This window comes from Pseudochaenichthys georgianus, chromosome 7, assembly GCF_902827115.2.
Source record: "Pseudochaenichthys georgianus chromosome 7, fPseGeo1.2, whole genome shotgun sequence".
Taxonomy (NCBI): Eukaryota; Metazoa; Chordata; class Actinopteri; order Perciformes; family Channichthyidae; genus Pseudochaenichthys; species Pseudochaenichthys georgianus.
This window is the reverse complement of record NC_047509.1, coordinates 28,606,384-28,627,364: the sequence shown is the minus strand read 5'-3', so window position 1 is coordinate 28,627,364 and position 20,981 is coordinate 28,606,384. Positions and strand designations below refer to the sequence as shown.

General features: G+C 39.7%; 1 protein-coding gene across 2 annotated transcripts in view; it reads right to left on the bottom strand.

The window, feature by feature from the left end:
- Positions 1-1,142: 1,142 nt before the first annotated feature.
- mtcl2 (microtubule crosslinking factor 2) overlaps positions 1,143-20,981 on the bottom strand; it is a 140,441-nt gene continuing 120,602 nt past the window's right edge. For both annotated transcript variants that reach the window (XM_034086782.2, XM_034086783.2), the window contains exons 16-24: positions 20,286-20,429; positions 19,872-19,988; positions 10,881-10,945; positions 10,594-10,723; positions 9,751-10,326; positions 8,975-9,239; positions 8,609-8,827; positions 7,956-8,386; positions 1,143-6,759 (exon numbers count right to left, since the gene is read on the bottom strand). In XM_034086782.2, coding sequence (XP_033942673.1) covers positions 6,613-6,759; positions 7,956-8,386; positions 8,609-8,827; positions 8,975-9,239; positions 9,751-10,326; positions 10,594-10,723; positions 10,881-10,945; positions 19,872-19,988; positions 20,286-20,429 — 2,094 coding nt within the window. In that variant the 3' untranslated portion in view covers positions 1,143-6,612. The remainder of the gene's footprint in view (positions 6,760-7,955; positions 8,387-8,608; positions 8,828-8,974; positions 9,240-9,750; positions 10,327-10,593; positions 10,724-10,880; positions 10,946-19,871; positions 19,989-20,285; positions 20,430-20,981) is intronic.

Genomic DNA, 20,981 nt, shown 5'->3' with positions numbered 1-20,981 from the left:
ACAATGTTGTCCATTTTAGACATAGGCCTATTATATTTACAGCCCTTAATAACATTCATTTTCTGGGCTCAATATGTGTCTTGGCTGTTTTCGTTTTTTGTTTCCGTTTTCTAGTGATTTTATTTTTTGTTTTGAGAAGTAGAAAATGAAAATCATCCCGTTTTTTAAGTTTAGTAAATACATTTTTGACCATGATAAAGAAAAACGCCTTGTATTTCAATTTTGGTTTTTCAATTTGAAAACGAAAATCAAATATCCAGTCGTTTTTTGTTTTTGAATATCCATTTGTGAAAAGAAAATCCAATGACCAAAACATACACTCAAAAACTGAGTAGCCAATGGGGACACACCCCTGAAAGTCCCACCCCCTGGGATGTTTGTGTCAAAATCAAAAACAAAAAATGAGGGAGTGCAAACGAGAAGAGCTGCAGCGAGAACAAAAGTCTGATCATTGAGAAAGAAGAAACAAGAACTGCAAACAAAAACCTATGTTAAAACAAAGAAAACATACTTATAGTTTACATGATTACACAAATGATTTGTTTGCAACATATAGTTTTATTTTTGTAATTTATTTTCTTTTGCTTGACTCAGTTTTTCTTTCTTTTAAACTCATAGTTTACTTTATTCTGAGAAAGTGTTGCTTTATCTTTATGATACAAAACTAATCCCATACATTCAGACCATAGATAGACTGTAAGGGATTCAGACATATAATATTTCAACGTATTATACTATTTTATCTGAGTTCTTCAACAAACTATGCTTCAGAAATGTGTCGTTATTTCATATATTTTGGACATACTATGCTATGTTGTTTTTTCAGAATTCAGAAATGTTTGACATAAACAAAAATGTTTGGGATTTTTTGGACATACTATTTTAAGTGGTTTCATTGATTTTTTTAAACATATTTTACTATGTCAATTGTTCTCATATTTTGAACATATTTTACTTGTGTGTTTTAATATTTTTGACATAGTATACTATGTCTTTCGTTTTTCCCGATATGTAAACTACGCCATACTTGACCTGTTACAACTTATCTGTAAAGATATAAAAGAAAAAATGGAAAGGACAGCTGAGGGGGACAAGGGCCATTTTAACCAGTAAGTACAAAATGATTAAAAAACAAACCATGCTAAATTCCAACAAACATTTATTTTTGAATTCTATGACAAACAGGAGGCAGTTTTAATATCTTGTTTTACAAGCTACATTGATTGGAAAAAACCAAAATCTCCAACCTTTTTAAAGTCTTTTATCAACTTCAAAATGCACATATGTACAGAAGAAATGCTCAAGTGTGGTCTATAAATGGAGAGCTACATACTTCCACAGCGACCTGGTTCAGATCAGCTGTTGACATTCAGCATTTCTCAAAGAAACAAAAGGATAGAGTACAAAACTGAAAACTCTTTTAACATTTCAATACAAGGGGGGAAATGTCCTTACTGTGTACTCGTTGTATTTGACTTTCATTGCATTCTCTTTTTATTCAAGAAACAAGAGTTATTAAAAAAAAAGAGCAGGTTATATAATGCAAATATACAGGTCAGTCTCTAGATAATTGTTTAGCTAACATTATGAACAGCTAAAAATCTATTTACATATTCCCAAGATGTAATAATCATATGAATGGTATGGACACATGTTAAAAAGGCTGAAAAGGTACATGTTGCTTTTTTTAACAGGCTTACAGGGATAATAATGACATTCATGGTTTGTGCCATGCAACCTGTAAGAACTGATCCATCATTGGCTGGTGATGCTGTGTGAACGGTATAACTGTCTTTCATTGGCTGCAATGTTTTGTACTTATAACCTGAGGGGGAGGAGCAAATGTAACACCTGCCAGGCAGGTGAAAAGGCTGGAGAGGCAGAAACAGAACTGACCAATAGAGTGCCACAGTGACGCGTCCTAAAACCCGGAAGTAAGTTAGCATTGTACCACTTCCGGTTCCTTCTGTAAAGACCAATGCAATTTCTCCATAGGAATTTGGAAAATAGCTTTGAAAAATGTTCTAATCATAAATCTATCGATTAGATTTATGATTCGAAAATTCTAAAAGTAGGGTAGACATGTGGATATTATCCGGCTGAACAAAACGTGATCTGTCTCTTCAATTTGTGTCAGCCACAGACCTTATTTCGAGCTATTTTCCAAAATCCTATGGAGAAATTGCATTGGTTTTTGGCGAAGGAACCGGAAGGAGTTTACTTCCGGGTTTTAGGACGCGTCACTGTGGCACTCTATGACATCAGAGTCAGAGAAAGATTTGAGTTTCATGCGGACTGCGCCACTACATCTTTATAGTAAATGCAGGAAAATTCATCTGTTATAGTAAACAGCAGTTGGAGCTCTGAGGTGCATTTCCAGCTATGATATGTCACATCTGATGTTCTATAGGAGGACGTTCAATAACACAGACTAATTATAATCTGTTTTTATAAGTTAAAAAACTATTGTTCCATGGTGTTTTGCGCCTTATATGACATGAACCCAGCATCAAAACAACAGTGGCGGTTTCACCACAACCTGAACATTTGCTGGAACAGTCTAACATCATGAGTCAAAAATACAGGGCTTTGCTCCACTCTGCAATAACAGAAAGAGAATAAACAGTGGAGGTTGGCTAAAACATTTGACCAAAGCATAACCTCTATCCACATTTCAACAATTTGGAGGTCTGGTTACACAAAAATGAGGCAACACTAATTCTAAAGCATAGCCTTCTGTTCTCCTCAATCTGAGATCCCTTATTGGCTTGCAACACATATTGTCCGTCAGAATGTATTTAGATGAGCAACCATTGAAGATTAATGTAAACACAGCAGTAATCACCTACTGCAAAACAATAAATAAAGACGATCTTAACTCCAGTTGTAATTAATCATCATCAAGTTTGTACTTAGATGTAGCAAAATATGTGCAGAAAAATAAGATTTTTAATTAACCAAGACATCTTTGTAGAGAAAAGGCACAAAGTGACCTTATCAATAACAGTGAGAATAAATAATAACAGTAATCAGGCCCCAGAACTGGAACCAAATATTTTAAAGATCAATGCACAATATATTAGAAGTTACATTTATCTATCACTGATTAAATCTTTGTACTGAAATTATAAATGATCAATATGTCACAATTGTTTATGTGAATGCTGACAACATTTTTCTAATAACTTTCATTGGGGTATTTTCTAAAATGGTAATTTTTTCCAGGTTTGTGCTTTTTCTTTGTTGGTATATTTCACATTAAGTCCCATTGATTGTTTTGATCAGCTATTGATCAACGGTTAATTGCTTCCTCCAGATTAATAATTGTATCTAAAAAGAAGGAATGGTGCAACACCTAATATTAGAGCCATTATTGGACTGTAGGGCCACTCTATACTGTTGTCAGCTTCACAAGCTTTTTGGGGCTTTCGTTTCTACTGTATTCTGAGATTTTTGGCAAAGATCTGGTAGCCCAGATGGGTTGTATCTGATTTCTCTCTTATAATGACACTGAATAACTTCTTCTGAAAGTTATTGATAACATAGTGGTTAGCTTGACAGCTAAATGCTGTCTTGACATGCAGTTGGTCCTGTCATGTGTGGAAATAGCTTTAGCATTAGTTTCTAATTTTTGTCAAACATTTGAAATGTATCATTGCCAAAACTGATGTAAATCGTTTGTTTTGTACAGTTTTTTTTAATTTTTACAAATGTTGACGTGTTCTTATGCTTATATTTTGTTATGTTTTGAAAGTTCTGCTTGTACACTACATATGGATCAGCTTTGTTGGTCATCTGGATTTTGGGTTAGGGTTAGTGTCTATTCCTGTGACAAGAAGCTTTTGAAGAAGTGAATGGTTTCAGTCGGTTGTTTTTCTACCATTAGTGAAGGCCACAGTGGAGACAGACAGCAGTATTTAGGCTGTGGGTTTTCCTCACTGTGTTATTTGCACTGTTACTGTAATGCCCCATTTTAAACTGCTGAATCATTTAATGGTGTTCAGAAAAGGAGAAATGCTGGACTTTAGCTTACCACAGACAGTGGAAGAGACATATTCAAATAGATCACAGCAGACTTTACAAAAAGTAGCACCATGATAACCAAATAGAAAGAATAGAAACATTAGCGTAATAAATCAGCAAAAGTATCCATATAAAATGACCAAAAAAATAATAATTTAATTTCCAGAAGTACAATAACCCCGTGGTATGAAAAAGACCATACATGTATACTTTATCCTCATTACCTGTAAACCATTATGTCATCGCACCGTGGTACAGTACTTCATTGTAGCTTTAATACAGCATGATTGCAATTATGTGCAGAAAAACAATTTTACCCATTGAAAAAAACAACATGCTGGGTTTGTTTGTATGTCTTTACATGGAGTCCAGTTTGAATGTGGTAGGTAATCTGACAGGCACTTGAATTTCTGTTGATTGATTAGAAATATAACTACATGGATAACAAAGAGATAAGAGAATAAAATATGATTGTTTTCAGTTAACTGTATTTTTTAGGGGTTTTAATTCACCAATGCCTTTTGTGTCTGTTCCAATGTTATATATTTGTCAGCCTTTTATTTCTTTCCCATATTTTCTTTTAAGAGTGCAGACAGCCTACTAAAGGCATATTGGATTTGACTGCCATGTAGGTAAAGAAGGACATACATTTACAATTTGAAAATACCAAATTAAATAAATCAAGTAAAGTAAAAAAACGTTCAGTGACTACTGGCTGCAGATGGACAGTCATAGCTCTTAGCTTTTTAACCAAGAATACATTATGACACTACATTTTCAAACTGCGAATATATTTCATACAGTAGGGGCGCCGTCTGTCTAGTACTAACACAACGACAGTTGTGGGTGAGAGAAGATTGAAGAGGAAGTTTTAACTATCTCCTTACTAGACCTAGAAATGATGCACTGGTTCACCAGATAGCTGGAAATGTAATCATTAAATGCACATAAAGTAACACACACATCTGATAAAGACAGTTATAAAAGGAATGCATTGACTGAATTCTACTTGGACACTGTTTAGTTAACTTACGTTTCTAAACTATGGTATATTAGAATTTTGAATTTGGACACGCTTCATATCTGATCCCTGTAGCACAGATTGTAAGAATGCACACATAAAGTTGATGGATATCAAGCCGATATTATTATTGTTATTAAATAATTTCCCAATTATGTTAATATGGTTCTAAAAGTCACATGTGACATGAATATGAAGTGTTCTTTTTCTACAGAAATGGAATACATTTCATTTTTTGGTTTGGACTTGTGTAGCATAAACCAAAGAAATGTTTGAGGCACTCTGAAAACTTGGTACTATATGTTAAAAAAAGTGATATTAGTGCATCTCTATCCAATGCCAAGCGAAATCTTGATTTACTAAATCACAGATTGGGTTTATGGTTAAACTTGCAGTCGATCAGAAAGTGTAACCAACTGTAATGTGCTGTAGGACTGTATTTGTCAGATCATCAATGGTTACAAGAGGAATCTCAATATCTCAAAACATATAAAACCATCATTTTCCCAATCAACATCTGGAGTGTAACACGTTGGAAGAAATTATTCTTACATCTAAAAGATTGAAGCCATGGCTACAGTGCCACAAAACATCCCTGTATTTCTGGCCAAAGCTATTCTGGGAACACGTGGGAAAGTTAAAACTAAACCCGCCTGAGGAGCTTTGCTTTTTGTTAAGGTCTGTTACCAAACAACAATGTTAGGAAGTCCACTCAAATCAGCCTTTATACAGCTTACAAGTCCAAAAATCCATCAACGATGTCCCAGTCTTATCATGCTGGGATTTGCAGTCAAATAGAAGTGGAGTTTGTCCTTTTATCAACTGTAAAAGGAGAACATTTGAATACTAGTCTGCAACTGGATCAGATGCCTTCAAGAGGTGGCGTTTTTTAAGATACATTGGAGTCTCTTGCTGGAATGTTATTATGCTAATCAATCAAAAAGGCTAAATTGATTCTCCCGGCCAAGCATGTGTGTTAATGCCAAGGGTCAGAGAGAAATCATTGGAGATATCCAGCACTTTTTCATTGCTTATCTATAACTCCGACATGGCTACTTTCCATGTTTTTTCCATTTCAAAACTGACCATTTTTATTTCCTGTCATTCTGTTAATTAGGGTTGGGGAGTACATCCAGTCTTGACATCAGAATTTTACTTGAAAGACACTCATTTCATTTAGTTGAGTTCTTGTTGAGTTAAATGTGTCAGATTATAAATGTGTGTGTTTATGTGTTATGCCCTGCTGGTAGTTTTGTGATGGTTGGACCTGTTGCTGGGTTGGAGTTTTGGTCCTCCCTGTCCTTGGCATCAGAAAATGTACAGTCCAAGACAAGTGAAATAATTGCCTGGGTTATGTGTTAGTTAGTTAGTTAGTGGATGTGGCAGTGGCTTTGTGGGGCAGTCTGTGCTAGAGGTGTGTATAATGTTTGGCAGTGCACCTGTGTGGCAGGTGGTTGGAGGTGTGTATGAGAAAAAGTGGGATTTTATGGCAGTGGTGAACAGTGTTTGTGAAGAATCAGGATGATTGTGCGTGTGTGTGGTCTTTAGATGTGGCAGTAGGAGTGACATCACTCGTTGCAGGTGTCACTCTTCTCCTCTGGTGCTGCAGGAGACTCTTGTGGGCGGTGCTTGCACTGGCCGAGCGAATGGCGGGTTGTTGGTCTCGATGGTCGAGCGGAGCAGGAAGATTGGGCAGCACAGTCACAAGGTGCATCCTGGGAAATGGAAAGGTTTGACTGAGCTTTAAAAAAGGAAGAACCACACCATGGGATTGATGACAATATTATATATAATTGTTGGGCGCAATGATGATGTTGACAGTAGGCTTACAAATTACACTGCTATTTCTCCTATACAGTCAAATTATTGCAAGTAGTATTTTTAATATGTTTGATATTTAAGACTCAAATTGGGGATAATCATGTAACATCAAGATAAATAATAAATACAAAACTAGCTGTGGAAGAGTCAAATTAAATATCATAGTGTACAAAAGTGAATGGAACCTATTGGCATTTTAATGGAAATCAGAACAAATTTGAGAACTTTAAAGTGGACCTATCATGCTATTTTTAGGCAATAGCATACGTGTCAGATATATAAAAAATATATAAAAAATATGTCTATGAAGTGTTTTGCTCAAAATACCAAACAGATCACCCATTCTAGCCATGCCTCATATCCCTTTATTTCACTTCCTGTTTCAAAAGTGCTGATTTTGGGTATAAAGCTTTAAAAAAATAAAATTGCTAAAAATAAAAAAGGAGGGGGCTGAGCTCATGCCGGACCCGGCAGCTACTGTCTAAACTAAATACTGCCGGGATTAAACGCTATATCATGGATTATCAAGGATTATTCCTGAAACACTATGGAGCTCAAAGGCTTTCTCTCTTGCCGGTTATACCACAAGGTGAGTTCCTTTTTATTTCCTGCTTCTTCACACACATGCTCTCCAGTACAGGTTAGCTCTGATTGTTAACGATGCTAATGTAAACACCGACCATATTACGTCCAAAACAGTTGGGCATTGTTTTTGATAGCAACTTTCTGATAGTGCCGTGTGTCTGCATTGCCGATATGACGTCATATCGAACGCCCATCTGGATCAGCTCCGTTGTACCCCCGTTTTTAGCTACGCTACGTGAGTTCCCTGACACACCAGGGACACATATTTATGTATAAAAGACATAAAAAAGTGCATTTTGCATGATAGGTCCCCTTTAAAGCATGGTTTTCAGAAAAACGTTTTTTGTTTACTGGAACAGTAGGAAGAATACAAACAAATGATTAAAACCTACACCAGTCCTTTGCAAATAAAGAGCTGTAATGTTAAGTAAATGGTATGTGCTGAAAGAAGCAAAACCGATGTTATGGTCAGTTTAAAACATAAGCGCATTTCAAACGGCCTCACCTCCGTCACAGTTCCTGCAGCCCCTGTGTTGCTCATCAGTTCCTTTCCTCCTCCCATGATATTGATCATCTCCTCCCCGGTTGACTGTCTCATAAACCTCTTATTGACGATCCGGGTCACATTGTCGTTGCTTCCGTTCAGCGCAGCGATTCCTCCAACCCCGGCCGACACGCACTCTGGTTTAGGTTCATCAATGCCGCCAAAACTACACAAGACACTCGAACCTCCGAGACTGCCATTGGAGTCTCTCAGTGGTCTCTCCCCAGGCAGGGTGACTGCTCCCTGGCCACGGCTGCTGCAGACATTCCTGAAGAACTCCTGGACCAGGCCTCCGTACCGCTGAGGGCCGGGGTCACATGTAGAGACTGGCACAGCAGTGGGTTTCCCCGCCGCAGCAGGCTGCCGTGCTGGACTGGCTCCCTGGCTGGCTCCTAAATGAAAACACGGATCCAAGGCAGGTATTATAATTATTTTCATAAATGATGATTAACAAGACACATTTCATTCTGGAGGCATGCTTGTGCTGTCAACAGCATTAGATAGAGAATAGAGACTTTAGATGTCAAAGCAAGGTTGGGAATTTTGTACTCATGCAGTCATGGTTTTATTTGTCTCATCTGTGCTTTGCATTAGATAGTTCACTTTAATCTTACCTCCATCCCCCCTCCAGAGCGACTCTGTGCTTCCAGTGTGCTCCACCAAGCTGAAGAGGCTAGAGAGGCCATCATTCAGGCCGTTCAGCACGGGGCTGTCCCGGGTGGTGGTGGAGCGAGCCCAGGCAGAGCCTCCGCCTCCACTCAGGGATCTCTGCTGGAGGCTCCACAGGCTGCGGTCCCTGGAGGAGGTACTCCCATCCAGTCTGGAAGTGGAGCCTAAAAACACAACAGCTGAATGTCTCTTTCTCTCAAACAAAAGTATTAACATGGAAGATCTATGAAGCATATCAATGGTGATTCAATAATTGTGATTAAAGGCTCTCTGACTCTAAAACCAAAGCTTAGAGGACAACGTGTAATTACCAGAAGACACTCTGCGTTGTAGTTTCGGGGATCCATACTTTGGTGAACAGCATGGTCTATCGATGCGGCTGTGAACTTTATCCAGGGAAGTGGATATCTGCCGGGTTCTGGCGGATGCTAGCGAGTTGGTTGTCGGCAAGGGGCGAGGAGACCAGGATTTGGAGTGTAAACCCACCACTCTGCTGCCTGGAAGGATGTCGGTTTGAAGCCCGATGTTTACGTACTGTGTGGCAGTCTGCGTGGACCGGGTGGACATGCCCATCGCCTGGAGGGAGAAATGAAAATGGGGGAGAATGTTAGGCGTTGAGACAACAAAGAACCGCTATTGAAGAGAAATTATTCAGAATATGATGATTTCTCCTTAAACGTACACTAGATAATTTCAGGTGTTAGTATGCTGCAAAATCTTCTAATTACTTAGTGACATCTGACAGTGTTGTTGCATATTTTAAAGACGTTTCCAGTATTCTTTTTACAAACTGATGTAACCAGGTTCTAAATAACATATTGCCCTACAAACATTGTAATCAAATAAAATACAAATAAACTTTTAGGGTAAAGGAACGATTGAGATGTATTCAAATGTGATTACTAGAAATCTTACTTTAGTCATTGTTTATACATCACATCATTCCACTACTTTACAGTCCAAATAAGTACTTACAAATATATCCTAATAGACGGAAAAAAAACCTTTAATATACCTTTATAAATGTTTAGAAAAAGCAATGTTTCAATAGATTTTTGTTGGATTAAAAAAACTGAGAGGAAACTACCTGGCTTCCGGGTTCCTTTGTGGATTTCCTCTCCAGAGAGGACGAGCGAATGGCCTGGCGGACACAGTTGGTCATCTCCTTCATGTCATCACTCAAGTTGGCTGAAATCTCCCCGATCTCCAGACCATGGAAAGCTGACGAGGGTGTCATTCCATCAACTGAGCTACTGTTGCTGGGGATCGAACCGGCGATAGAGCCACTTCTGCTCTCCAGCAGCTCCCTGTGCTGCTTGGACAGCGAGCTCAGCCACTGCTCGTAGGAGGACGAGAAGGAGGGTGACGGTTGTTGCTGCTGAATCTCAACGGTTTCCTCCGGAGCCATGCCTACATCCGGGCCCGCCAGTCCCAGGTCAGAGCTCCCGTTCTGGGCCTGCTGAGGCTCTGTGGCCTCCTGGCTCCTCTGGTGGTGCTCCATGCGTCGTACAGCAGGGGGGCTGTAGTAGATCCGGATGCCGGTGCGGTCCGGGGCCGTGTGGCTCCTCTGGACCGACTCCAGATCCAGCTCTGATCCCACCAAGCTGCTGCAGGAGCCGCTGGGGCCATCCCAGGTCTTACAGGTGTCCCCAACCTCCGGGGTCTGGAGCAGGGACAAAAGGGAAATGGGATAAAATCATTATAATTTGCAGTCTTTATAAGGGATGGGGACGATATTGCAACTATTTTAGCTAAGTTAATTAGCTTTAATAATGAATGTCTCAATGTTATATATGAGTATATGGTTTACAAATGAATATTTTTTGATATGATATAAAATGTAATCAATCTTTGTTTTACTTGTGTTGTTTAATATATAGAAGTAAAGAAATACAAACAAAAACTCAACACTTAAAATGAAATCATTCACCTCATTGGTCAGGTAGGTCCAATTCTTCCTGGTGAGGTCACCAAGCGAAGGGACTACAAACTGGATCCTCTGCTCCTGATTGGCTGATCCGTCGACTTCTGCACCGGCAAGCTCTGATGTGGATTTGGCTCTTTTGATTGTAAAGAGTAAGAAGGAGTTTATGAGAAAAGAGAAGCAATGTCACATACAACACAATAATTATAACACTATTTGAGAAATGTTCTGATTTCTTCCACATGTTAGGGGTTCATTTTAACCTAATGTAAGGTCTTGTTGGTAATTGTTACCTTGGCGATCCTGTTCCATTAGTGACTCCTGTGTCTGCAGAGGACTCGCCGCCTAATGACTTTGACTGAGAAGACAAAAGAAAAAACACTCGGTAAAAAGGAAACCACAGCAATACTTAAGTAGCTTATTAGCAAAGTAAAAGGCCTGCATCATTTGTACAAATTGTTCTTGTAGCATTTTGCCTTCCTACACACACGCTGAAGGTTGCCCTCCACTTTCTCTAAAGCTGTGTTGGCAGGAGGAAGTGGAGACTGTCTAGTATAATCTGTGGTAGTCAGATAGCATGCAAACACACACAGACACACACATACAGTGGGGCAAAAAAGTATTTAGTCAGCCACCAATTGTGCAAGTTCTCCCACTTAAAAAGATGAGAGGCCTGTAATTTTCATCCTAGGTACGCTTCAACTATGAGAGACAGAATGGGGGGAAAGAATCCAGGAAATCACATTGTAGGATTTTTAATGAATTAATTGGTAAATTCCTCGGTAAAATTTGGTCACCTACAAACAAACAAGATTTCTGGCTCTAACAGACCTGTAACGGCCCGTCCACACTACAGCGTCGGAAGCGTCGACAACTCCAATCTGCCCATTCACTTTCAATGGGGTGACGTCACGTTGCCTCGCTTTTTCGCCGAACTGAATTGTGGGTAGCAGAGCGGTCCGTCTCCGGCGTCAGAAGTTGAACAATGTTCAACTTCTGACGCCGGAGACACCGGACTAGCCAGCGCCAGCCAATCAAATCCCGTTTCGGAAAATCTGACAGCTCAAGCCGTAGCCAATCAAACTGCGTCTAAGCTGGGAGAGATATCCCGCCGTTCATTTCTATATTTCAAAAAAAGTAGGAGGAGAAACTAATTATCGCTAAATCACCCGGTTTTGTATGACCAGACCCTCTTCACCTACCGGGATACAAACCGGAGGAACCAGGCATGGAGCGAGGTGGCAGAGACAGTGGGTGAAACTGGTAGGTTTTCGCCTGTTTGGGGAGTTTATATATATATATTGCTCCCATAAAATCCCCGGGGGTTTTTGCTTTGTATGTCGGGGGCGGGAGTTTCATGTGATTGGTTGTTGGTCGCATTGCTTGAATAAAATCCCCAAGCTACAGACACGCCCAGCTCCAAGCTTTTTTTGAAGCTGTAGTGTGGACGCTCCATTACTTCTTCTTTAAGAGCCTCCTCTGTCCTCCACTTGTTAACTGTATTAATGGCAACTCTTTGAAATCGTTATCAGTATAAAAGACACCTGTCCACAACCTCAAACAGTCACACTCCAAACTCCACTATGGCCAAGACCAAAGAGCTGTCAAAGGACACCAGAAACAAAATTGTAGACCTGCACCAGGCTGGGAAGACTGAATCTGCAATAGTTAAGCAGCTTGGTGTGAAGAAATAAACTGTGGGCGCAATTATTAGAAAATGGAAGACATACAAGACCACTGATAATCTCCCTCGATCTGGGGGGGACCTAGTCAATGACCTGCAGAGAGCTGGGACCAAAGTAACAAAGGCTACCATCAGTAACACACTACGCCACCAGGGACTCAAATCCTGCAGTGCCAGATGTGTCCCCCTGCTTAAGCCAGTACTTGTCCAGGCCCGTCTGAAGTTTGCTAGAGAGCATTTAGATGATCCAGAAGAGGATTGGGAGAATGTCATATGGTCAGATGAAACCAAAATAGAACTTTTTGGTAAAAACTCAACTAGACGTGTTTGGAGGAGAAAGAATGCTGAGTTGCATCCAAAGAACACCATACCTACTGTGAAACATGGGGGTGGAAACATCATGCTTTGGGGCTGTTTTTCTGCAAAGGGACCAGGACGACTGATCCGTGTAAAGGAAAGAATGAATAGGGCCATGTATCGTGAGATTTTGAGTGACAACCTCCTTCCATCAGCAAGGGCATTGAAGATGAAACGTGGCTGGGTCTTTCAGCATGACAATGATCTCAAACACACCGCCCGGGCAACGAAGGAGTGGCTTCGTAAGAAGCATTTCAAGGTCCTGGAGTGGCCTAGCCAGTCTCCAGATCTCAACCCCATAGAAAATATTTGGAGGGAGTTGAAAGTCCGTGTTGCCCAGCGACAGCCCCAAAACATCACTGCTCTAGAGGAGATCTGCATGGAGGAATGGGCCAAAAATACCAGCAACAGTGTGTGAAAACCTTGTGAAGACTTACAGAAAACGTTTGACCTCTGTCATTGCCAACAAAGGGTATATAACAAAGTATTGAGATGAACTTTTGTTATTGACCAAATACTTATTTTCCACCACAATTTGCAAATAAATTCTTTAAAAATCAGACCATGTGATTTTCTGGATTTTTTTTCTCATTTTGTCTCTCATAGTTGAGGTATACCTAGGATGAACATTACAGGCCTCTCTCATCTTTTTAAGTGGGAGAACTTGCACAATTGGTGGCTGACTAAATACTTTTTTGCCCCACTGTACACAGAGATAGTGATGCTGAGTCAGTGCCTTTCACACTTGAGGTGATCTCTTTGAAACCATTTCCCCTCAGAGGAAAGAGACAGTGTGAGAGTGGAGAGGGGGAAAGGACATCTGCAGATAACGTGCTTAGTTGTGCACAAACTTTCACCTGCAATCCTCCTCCAAATCTAACTTTACTGTAGTTCAGTGATTCTCAAACAGAGGTGCTCTTACCCAAGGGGGCACTTCTGCATTTGCAAGGGGGCACATGGGAAGAATATGGAATAGCTCAACTAATTTTGAACAAATATATACACATATTAAGTCAGTTGCAACACCTGAAGACAATAATGTAGTCAACAAGCAGAGAAGGCTAAGCAGTTGATTAATAGAGGTTGTTTACAATAGGGAGCTAAGAGCAATGGATACATGTTGACGCTGATTTTGAGTCATGGATTATGAGACACGTGCATTTAGAGACCGAAGCCTCCACAGTCACATGCATTCCGGGGGCCAGAGCGGGCGACGTTGAGGCGCATCTTAAACTGCTGGCTAAAAATAAACGTAAATATAGTAGGATTGTTATTCACGTCGGTGGTAATGATGTTCGTTTACGCCAATCAGAATGCACCAAACTTAATGTGGAGTCGGTGTGTAGTTATGCTAAAACAATGTCGGACACCGTAATCTTCTCTGGTCCCCTCCCCAATCTGATCAATGATGACATGTATAGCCGCATGTCATCATTTCAGCGCTGGTTGTCTTGGTGGTGCCCAGCAAACAATGTGGGCTTCGTAAATAATTGGACAGCCTTCTGGGGAAAACCTGGTCTGATTAAGAGAGACGGCATTCATCCTACTTTGGAAGGTGCAGATCTCATTTCGGCAAACATTTCAGGGCTTTGTGGACGTAATCCATGACAAAGTGGAGTTGAGACCAGGAGGCGGAGTCGCAGTCTTACACGCTTCTCTGCGCTCTCTCCTAGGCAGTCATCCATAGGAATCCCGAACCCAATAAAATACCCAATATTAACGGTGTGTGTGTCTGCCCAAGGACAATTTAAGGTAAAACCTAATAGAGGTGTCATACATAATAACCTAATAAAAGTAAATGTAACAACTACTACAGTGCAACAAAACAGGAAGAGTAAATGTGGTCTCTTAAACATAAGATCTCTAGCATCTAAAGCAATATTGGTAAATGATTTAATATCAGATTATAATATTGATATATGCTGTCTCACTGAAACTTGGTTGAGACATGAAGAATATGTCAGCATAAATGAGGCCACTCCACCCAGCCATATCAATACTCATATTGCCCGAGGCGTGGGCCGAGGAGGTGGAGTTGCAGCAATCTTTGACTCAAGTTTACTTATCAATACTAAACCAAAATTAAATTATACCTCCTTTGAAAACCACGTTTTTAGTCTTACGCATCCGACCTGGAAAACTTTGCAGCCAATCTTATTTGTTACAGTGTATCGTGCACCAGGTCCTCATTCAGAATTCTTATCAGAATTCTCTGAGTTTTTATCAACTTTGGTTCTTAAAACAGATAAAGTAATTATCGTAGGTGACTTTAATATTCATGTTGACGATGATAAAAATAGCCTTACTGTTGCATTTAACTCTATATTAGATTCTGTTGGTTTCTGTCAGAGTGTAAATAAACCAACCCACTGCTATAATCACACTCTCGACCTTGTTCTGACTTATGGTATTGAAATTGAGCAACTATTAGTCGAACCGCATAATCCTGCTTTATCCGACCATTTCTTAGTAACTTTTGAAGTACTATTACGAGACTACAAAGCATTAGTCAAAAGCTCCTGCAGAAGAAACCTATCTGTTAGTGCTATAGCCAAATTTAAGGAAGAGATTCCACCAATACTTAACTCGATAGCATGTCTGCATGTAAGGGAGGAAACTTATACAAAATGTACACCTTTACAGACCTATTTCTAATCTTCCGTTCCTCTCAAAAATTATTGAGAAAGCGGTCGCAAAACAGCTGTGTGATTACTTAAAAAACAATGATTTATTTGAAGATTTTCAGTCTGGCTTTAGAACACATCATAGCACAGAGACAGCTCTGGTTAAAGTCACAAATGACATTCTAATAGCCTCAGACAAGGGACTTGTCTCTATTCTTGTTATGCTCGATCTCAGTGCTGCATTTGATAATATCGACCATGATATCCTATTGCAAAGATTAGAGCACTTAGTTGGCATACAGGGAACTGCTTTAGGCTGGTTTAGGTCCTATCTACTGTATCTGAACGCTCTCAGTTTGTACGTGTCAACGATGAATCTTCCACGCAAACCAAAGTTAGCCATGGAGTGCCACAGGGCTCAGTGCTCGGACCTATTTTGTTCACATTATATATGCTTCCGTTAGGCAATATTATAAGGAATCATTCTGTAAACTTTCATTGTTATGCGGATGATACTCAACTATATTTATCAATCAAGCCGGATGAAATTAATCATCTAAATAATATTCAAGACTGCCTCAAGGACTTAAAAAAATGGATGACCTTACATTTTTTGATGTTAAACACGACCAAAACTGAAGTTATTGTACTTGGCCCGAAGAATCTACGAAACAAATTATCTAAAGATATACTAACTATGGATGGCCTTAATTTAGCCTCCAGTGAGACTGTAAGGAATCTTGGTGTTATATTTGATCAGGATTTATCCTTTAACGCCCACATAAAATCAATTTCAAGGACCGCCTACTTCCATCTACGTAACATTGCAAAAATCAGGCATATCTTGCCTCAAAACGATGCAGAGAAACTAGTCCATGCATTTGTTATTTCAAGGCTGGATTATTGTAACTCCTTATTATCAGGGTGTACCAAGAAGTCAGTCAAGTCGCTTCAGCTGATTCAAAATGCTGCAGCTCGTGTACTAACCAGAGTTAGGAAAAGGGACCACATTAATCCTGTTCTGGCTGCCTTACATTCGCTCCCTATAGAACACAGAATATAATTTAAAATTCTTCTTCTCGCCTACAAAGCCCTTAATGGGCAGGCGCCATCTTACCTTAAATAACTCATTATACCCTACTGTCCTACTAGGGCATTGCGTTCCAAGAATGCAGGGTTGTTGGTTGTTCCTAGAGTCTCTAAAAGTACAATGGGAGCCAGAGCCTTTTCTTATCAAGCTCCACATTTGTGGAATCAGATTCCAGTTTGTGTTCGGGCGGCAGACACCCTATCCGTTTTTAAGAGTGCGCTTGTGATGCCCCTGTGGGTCCATCAGTAGAGAGGGTGTGGCTGTTCTGTCTGTGCTGCATTGGCTGCATTGATTGCATTGATTGCAGTAACTCAGGGCACCTGGGTCTGGTGCTCTGCAGCTATTGTAAAGCCTCTCTGCTCCTGTCTGTGCTCGGCTTCTCCCTGCAGGCACTCCGGTTTTGTTGAGTATACTATGAGTTTCTTCAGTTGCTTTACTTTGTGCACTTCAACACTCTCACACACATACATGTCCATACAATCCTCACCCTGCATTTACATTACTGATACCACTGACATCCACACCTCATACTTTACTGGTTTTGACTTAATTTGATTTGTTTGTCCTAAATAAACACATTTTGTTAACCGTCAACATGGTGTGTCTCCTTTTTGTTGTGGCCTTTTGAGCCTGGTCATAACAGCGCTTAAGACCTTCCTTTTTGATAAAGCTTATACTGTAGTTAGGGCTGATTAGATTCAGCCCCTAGTTTTGCTGATATAGGCTTAGTTTGTCGGGGGACATCTTACTTCTTCCTTCTCTCTGTCTATACCTGTGTACTCATGTTCCGATTAACCCAGCTTCCCCAAATTTCTTTCTTTTTGGTGTCTATATACGCCGGGATCCGGAGTCATGGATGATCCTGCGGTCCTGTGTCCTGCATCGCGAGCCCTGGATCTTGAGTCATGGCTGTGGTCCTGGATCATAGGTCCTGGATGGATATCCTCGTGGATTCATCTTCCTATTATACACACATGCATTCCAAACATTTGGACTACCTATGTTGCAAATTTATTATCTTTTCAATTTACACACGGCATCTATTGCACGTCTGTCCGTCCTGGGAGAGGGATCCCTCCTCTGTTGCTCTCCCTGAGGTTTCTCCCATTTTTCCCTTTAAACTGTGGGTTTTCTCCGGAAGTTTTTCCTTGTACGATGTGAGGGTCTAAGGACAGAGGGTGTCGTATTGTCATACTGATATTCTGTACAAACTGTGAAGACCACTGAGACAAATGTAACATGTGTGATATTGGGCTATATAAATAAAGATTGATTGATTGATGGATAAACAATTGAAATCTAAAACAGTTAAAGAAATGTACACGTGGTGGGATCAATTAGCTAAAAGTAATGGATAAATGGTTCAAATGTTTGCTTGAAAGTATTATTTAAATAGTGCAAATGATTATTTAAAAATCATGGATAGATTGTTGAATTTATTTTTACAAAAATGAAAAATAATTGATGGAAATGGTTCAGATACAAATGCAAACTTAACCATTCCGATCTAAAAACCGACAGTTTAATTGCAGACAATATTTGAATAATATCTTCTCATAAATAATAAAGGGTGTTAAATAATATTCATTTGAACACAGTTAGTTGGTTAAGCTTTATGTGCTCGACGTAGAAGTAGAAAACGTATACCAATCTACACTAACATCCCATTTCATCAAAAATAAAACATTCAATTAAAAATAAAAATAAAATTAACTAAATGGATTTATAAGTAAACATCTGATAAGTCAATATCAATAGAAATGTCTAACTAACTTTAAAAACAAATGCAGCTACTTTTACACTAATAGCCCTGATGAGGGCACTATAACAGCATGTGAGATGTATTTGCTTGGCTTCAGTATAACATACAAGAAGCGTAGATAGTATATCAGATTTGCGGGTGACAGAGCGTGACCCAGACACACTCAGAGAGACTGAGACAGAGTGAATTAAACCATGACGAGCTTCATCCTCATAGCAGTTTCCAGTGCAGGACAACAAATGGAAGGAGTGAGACGGGATTCAGTCAACACATAGGAGGAAGGAAAAGGAGGGTAAACAAGGCAGGACAAAGACGGCCACAGACCGAAAACCTCAAATGCAGCAGACAGGGGAGAAATGATGGAGGAGCTTTGACCTACTAACTGTGTATCTGAATTTCTGTGTGTATTTATGGACGAACCCACTGACTAACGACCACTTTAAACACTGATGTAACCCTCTTCCTCCCTACCAGACATGCAGCAGTGACTGCGCTGTGCATGTATAATCAGCAGATCAGACTGACCATGTTTTCCTGGTGACCTCAATTTAATAATAAACATGCTCACATTATGGCATTAACAGCTGTGGTTACTGTCGACGTCAACAAAGTATCCTGAGAGGAAAACACCACCCTAACACAGCAGTTACATGCATTTTTTGTCTTTTTCTTACATTATTATAACCATAGTGGTGATACAGCCACAAATACATGTACAAAGAAGTTTCCAGCAAAGAATCTGCATTAAATGTCAGGTTTTGTGTTACTCCCTCAAAATCAGATTTTTTTTTATTCAACTGCTGTTGTTATTTGCAAAACTATGTCCAGCATTCTTATAGCATATTAAAATAGTTTGGAAAAAGGGATATGAAGCTTTTTCGCAACAGCAAAAAGTGACTGCCTTGCTCTAAGGTGTAACTAGTGTATTTTAATGCTCTTATATTAAAATACATTAGCAGCTGTGCTTCTACACATACTGGTGAGAATGAAATGTCCAGTTTGAGAAATAGATCAATGGGTTTGAAGTTTTGAAAAAACTAGGAAATCTTTTTTTTATCTTGAGACTTCTCTTCATCATTTTATCTTGATGTTTTATTGTTTAAAATAAAGTCTTATTGTCTAGAAATTAAGTAGGTCACAAATACAATGTATCTAAATATAGAACATAAAAAGTATTGCATATTGCGTACAATTTCTTTCGAAACCAGAGGGTGTGTATGCAGGGTTCAGATTATGTTGGTTTGAAATAACAAAAACATTTGAAAGAAAACAGGCGTAAGAGTTTATTGGCCATATTGCGTAAATGTTACTAAAATAGAGGTCATGCATCTAATGGGAGCATACCCAAGTTCCATTAAAGATTGCGTTATGATTTGACTGAGTTCTGGTGGTGTAAGATTTGTGGCAATGTAACTGGGGGGACGGCAAATATTACTCCTGCTGTTTTTCTTGAATATATTTGAATGTGCTTAGCTGGCCAATGCTTCATTTCCCATGTTTTTATAGCCTTCTTGCAATAGCTATGGCTTTCCAACCATTTTTGGTTTTGTTTAATATTATATAATTCCAGAGAAATCTGTGAAACCTTTAGATGACTTTAGATGTAGAAAGAAACTCAACTAATTCAAGAACTCATGTTTTTCTTATCTCAGACACACACCCCCTCCTTTCAGATTGCATCATCAAAAAATGTTACTTATCTCTTCTTCATCTTTGACATTTCTCTCTCTCTCTCACACTCACACAAACAAACGCAGCCTGTCGTACCTTCCCCTGCTGTGCCGTGGCCTCTAGCAGCCTCTGCTCCCACTGAGCTCTCTCCTGGCTCAGCCTCTCCAGCAGCTCCAGCTTCTCTCTGCCCCAGTTCCTCTCCCCGAGCTGAAGCTGTAGGTCCGCAGGTGGGTCACAGCAGAGAGACAAGCATTAGAAGAGACAAGCAGTAGAGGAGACAATAACATGGATGTGGAGCGCAAACCACCAGAATATGAATTTAAACAGTACAATGATGTAAAGTAAATCATTAAACAAGGGTCTTTCAAGTTGTTTAAGCTTGAAGGTTAACAGAGGTATATTAACAATTAGTGTGAAATTCTTCATCTACCTATTTATACCACTTATGCCCTTCTGTTTGTTTAGTTTGAGAAAAAAGGCCTGTTGCCTTCCAACCCCCCACACACTAACCTGCTTGGTGAGGTCCATCACAGCTGCGTAGGAGTCGGCCAGGAGGTGCTGGTGCTCTTCACGCTCCCTCTTCAGCGCCACCTTCAGGTCTGGAGGATCTGGAGCATCTGTGGCGGACAGAGGCTTGTCTGCTTTGGTCTCAAGCTGAAGAGGAAAGATTTACAGAACATGGTAAATATAAAAATCCCATCCATTTTCAGTTCCATTTTTAGTATGTGGAGTCTGTAAATTGATATATTTTTTTCTTTCAGCAAAATTAAAACTATTTTTAACTAGATAATAATAATATGTTTATTTATTATAGCACCTTTCACATAAATAGATTTCACACAGTGCTTCACAAGTACAAAGTTAAAATTAAGACCACAGAAACATGAATACCACATGAGCAGGGGTGCACATAACTTTTTTGCCCTGGTTCTCAAAGGAGCACCTGGAGATGTTGCTTGGTGCTCATCCTTAAAATTAAATAAACCGTAACTTTTGAGGGGGTCTTTATTTGCCAGACACACGGCACTGAACACACAGAGGTGAACACAGAACACACATGCAGAGGTGAACACAGACAACATTAGCAACGACCAGTAATCCTACAAGCTGTCATCACTACCCCTCCTGACTGTTCTCCTCACTGTCAGACATGGTAGCTGATGATGTAGGCCTACTACTTTCTCTCTGGTTGAGTCTGCGATTAGC